The 4,268-nt window shown below is 50.4% G+C and overlaps 1 protein-coding gene across 1 annotated transcript in view; it reads left to right on the forward strand.

Moving 5' to 3' along the window:
- Window positions 1-1,080: 1,080 nt before the first annotated feature.
- shha (sonic hedgehog signaling molecule a) overlaps window positions 1,081-4,268 on the forward strand; it is a 7,189-nt gene continuing 4,001 nt past the window's right edge. Inside the window, 1 exon segment of the mRNA XM_060045621.1 lies at window positions 1,081-1,896. Coding sequence (XP_059901604.1) covers window positions 1,597-1,896 — 300 coding nt within the window. The 5' untranslated portion in view covers window positions 1,081-1,596.

Consider the following 4,268-nt stretch of genomic DNA (forward strand, 5'->3'; position numbering starts at 1 on the left):
CAGCCCGCTACAGGTTGCTCCGTGACGGATGGTTTGAACCTAACGAGCACCGTAGTGCTTTCAGGAGTTTGGGATTTAGAGGGACTGCATGTCCTTACTTTTCCTTTAAATCGTTTTTTAATTGTGATTTCGATGTATTGATCCGTATTAGTCAGAAAACTGAGGTATTGGAACAGGAGCAGAAGAAAGACGTACAGCGCAAGGAACCCACGAGTTGGATGTTTTATACAAATTTTGTTACTTCACGTTTTACTTTTGGTAGGCCTACTTTATATTAAATGTAAAATGGGTTGAAGTGTACTATCAATAAAGATCGATGTTTTAACTCCATCCGTGTGCTTGTAAATAAATAACTCATAATTAACTCTGAAAGACAGATTTAGATTTAGATTCAGAAATAAAAAAAAGAATTGACCTGGCATTCGTTACTATAAAGGGAGGACAAAAGAAAATTAATATTAAATATAATAATAATAATAATAATAATAAGGAATGAAGTGTATTGCTTTTTTTCGTTAAAAGTAGGCCTCTATAGCCTACAAGTGCATGGAGAACTTTTTTCCTTGACAATCAGCATATAGCCTACTGGAGTTTATTCAAACTCTTAATTATTTAATAAGATACAGATCCGGCTCCTCTGAACCAAGTTAATTAAATGCTCCAATAAAGCCCTCTGCTGTAAACTAACTGAACTTATTTGAGGTAATATTGTGTATTCTGATGGGCTTAACACTGTTTAAAGTGAACTCTTCACACTGTAGCAGTGCTACTGTATAGGCCTACTTGGGTTGCGTGTAGGCCTACTGTATGAAACACTCATGTTGGGCTCACACTGTACAAAGACTACTCCGGGCGGTGGAGTGTACAAAGTGTACTTTGGTCGGTGTAGGACTGTAGAAAGTGTCGGGGGCGGGCAGTATCCTGTATAAAATACTCGCGTCGGGGTAATACTGTGTAAAGTGCGGTACTAAGTGGTCTGGAAGCCGGCGTGTAGCTGATGTTTCCCAGGGTCGCTCCTCCCCTCCACCCCCCTCAGGTGGAAGAAATCTTTTCACATTTTTTTTTTCACTCTTTTGTGGGATAACATCTGAAGGGTTGGTCCGCCGGGCCAATCACATGCCTCCGCGGCTATAGATCGCTGCTATAACACACAGCGCTGCGGCCGCTCGCCTCACAAGCGGCGGAGGCGCGACGAGACGTTCCGAGGCTATTTTTCTCCCCCCCCCCACCCCTTACACTTTCCTCGCACCGGATCGGAGCCTCGCTGTCGATGCGCCCCGTTATCCTCTGGCTCACGAGATCATCGTTTCCGCACCTGCCGCCACGCTACAAGGAGCCGTAGAGGAGGAGAAGGAGCCGTAGAGGAGGAGACAAGGACAACGAGGACCCGCGACATCTGGGAGAGACGAGAGAGAGAGAAAGAGAGAGAGAGAGAGAGAGAGAGAGAGAGAGAGAGAGAGAGAGAGAGAGAGAGAGAGAGAGAGAGAGAGAGAGAGAGAGAGAGAGAGAGAGAGAGAGAGAGAGAGAGAGAGAGAGAGACGCTGAGCCGCCGGTATTCCCACTCAGCCGTCACAACATCACCGACCCGCGGACGCGATGCTCGTGCTGAGCAGAATGCTGCTGGTGGTCCTGGTGTGTCTGGGGCTCGCGTCGCCCGGCGCGGGCTGCGGACCGGGAAGGGGCTACGGGAGGCGGCGACATCCCAAGAAGCTGACGCCTCTCGCGTACAAGCAGTTCATACCGAACGTGGCGGAGAAGACGCTGGGCGCGAGCGGAAGATACGAGGGCAAGATCACGCGCAGCTCGGAGCGCTTCAAGGAGCTCACCCCCAACTACAACACGGACATCATCTTCAAGGACGAGGAGAACACCGGGGCGGACCGCCTCATGACTCAGGTAAACAGCCCGGGCTGGACGCACCATCACTGCGCACCTCCACCTCTTCCTCCCCCTCCTCCTCCTCCACCACCCCGTAGCTAGAGTCTCGTTTTACCGGCTCGCGTGGTTTTAAAGTTTAGAGATGAAAGAGATGCGTTATGAAATAATATGATAATGTGGCGGCGGGGTTTAGCGGTGTGTGTGTGTGTGTGGTGTGTGTGTGTGTGTGTGTGTGTGTGTGTGTGTGTGTGTGTGTGTGTGTGTGTGTGTGTGTGTGTGTGTGTGTGTGTGTGTGTGTGTGTGTGTGTGTGTGTGGATCTGCGTGTGTGTTTGTGTGTGTGGGTGTGTGTGTCTGCGTGCATGTGTGCGTATGTGTGTGTTTTCGCGTGTGTCTGCGCGCGTTTGTGACTGTGTGTGTGTGTGTGTGTGTGTGTGTGTGTGTGTGTGTGTGTGTGTGTGTGCATGTGCATGTGCATGTGAGCGTGTGTGTGTGTGTGTGTGTGTGTGTGTGTGTGTGTGTGTGTGTGTGTGTGTGTGCGTGCGAGGCGGACAGTCGGCATGTTCGCTCCTCTTGACTGTGCGGAATATTTGAAATATTCATGCCGCTCTCTCCTCATGTCTATATTTGTACCGGAAGAGCGACTCTGCTGCCGGTGCCGCCCGCGCGGGACAGGGTAGGGATGCCGGTGAAACGGAAGGTGTTCAGAACACCTTCTACTAACGTCCAGCTTGTCCGCTTCTTCAGAGTGTAAGAGAGAATCCCGGGCTGGGTTCTCCTGTGCCGTGCGCCGGAGGTCTGGCCGTGCGCATCGGATTGGAATAGGAACACATGAACATGTGAATAAATCCACATTTTACGGTTGTTATAACGTTGTTTTGGGATGGGTGCTGGATGCGTGGCTGTATGGTTGATTTTCGTTTTTATTGATATTCTATGGCGATTTGATTTCTCGTGTTGGACTCGGAATGGGTCTCCGAGCATCTCTGATTTCTTGGCGCCCCGGGTGTCATGTCCGCTAAGCAGGGTCTCGGCACTCAGCGCGTGTCAATTATTCAGCGGCTCGCGTTGCCGTGGAGCGAGGCGGCCACTGCCGCGAAGACACACCGGTTTTTGAGGGGGGGAGCGCGCGGCGAGAAGCCCCTCGGTTCGTATACCTCAAGCGATGGGCACGGGCACCGATTAAATATTCACTCCGCCGCGTGCAATGCTCACCTGCGTGACCCTCCTACAGTCGTGTGAATCTCTGGAGCACGCGCGCAAGGGGGCCGACCACTCATCGCCGTTTAGAACTGCCGCGTGGCGGGAAAGCCCGGTGCACCGGGAGGGAAGTTGTCTGGCACCGGGAGAGCGTTTGGCACCGTGCCGGTGGAGACCGTACTCGTCTGAACTTCTGACCTCCGCTGCCGACAGAAATATCTGATCAATAGGCTAGATACAGATATAGGCTACTATTAAATTATAGATATATTATACACAGATCCACTTTACATAGGTCGATTATACATTATGTTGTATTCCACTGTGTGTCAAATGTGACAATTTGCTATGCTGATAAACGCTGGCAGTCTCTCTCCAGATGTGGTCGTTAACAGCGGAGAGTTAATTAGTTGGTTAAAAACGATATGTGGTTTTGAGTGACAGGGGTAGATGTGAGTGGACAGGTCGCTGTTTTTTTTTTTCCGAGACCAGATCAGCTGAGTTGGGTTGATCCGCGACACACGACCTGATGAATAAATGAACAGTTGGGTCTTTACGGTCCTTGACTCCGACAACGCAGGATGAGCGCGGACTCCTCGGTTCCACATTCTACAAGTGCGCGCGGGATCAGGAATGTGTGTCAGGCCCGCAGCAGAACCCGCTGCTGAGGCTTTTATCGATCCTGTAGTGTGATCATCCACGGATTGGATACTATATCAATTACTGGATGGAAAATGGTCAGAGCAGTCCAGAGAATAGCGGGCTCTGAGAATGGAGGGGATGTTCTCCGTTTGGAAGCTGCAGGATGCGCGCTTCAGTCCCGATAAGGAGAGAGAGAGAGAGAGAGAGAGAGAGAGAGAGAGAGAGAGAGAGAGAGAGAGAGAGAGAGAGAGAGAGAGAGAGAGAGAGAGAGAGAGAGAGAGAGAGAGAGAGAGAGAGAGAGAGAGAGAGAGAGAGAGAGAGAAGAGGAGAGAGAGAGAGAGAGAGAGAGAGAGAGGAGAGAGATGAGTTGGAGATTAGAGAGAGAATAGGAGGAGATAAAATAGAGATAGACAAGGAATATAGAGAGAAAAACAGAGAGATGGATAGAGAGAGGTACTATGCGTGTTGACCCGGAGAGTGAAGACCAAGCCTCCTCGGACGGGATTGTCTGACCGTAGAGCAGGTGCTGCTGTTGCTATGAAGCCGCCTA

Source organism: Gadus macrocephalus, chromosome 23, assembly GCF_031168955.1.
Source record: "Gadus macrocephalus chromosome 23, ASM3116895v1".
Lineage (NCBI taxonomy): Eukaryota > Metazoa > Chordata > Actinopteri > Gadiformes > Gadidae > Gadus > Gadus macrocephalus.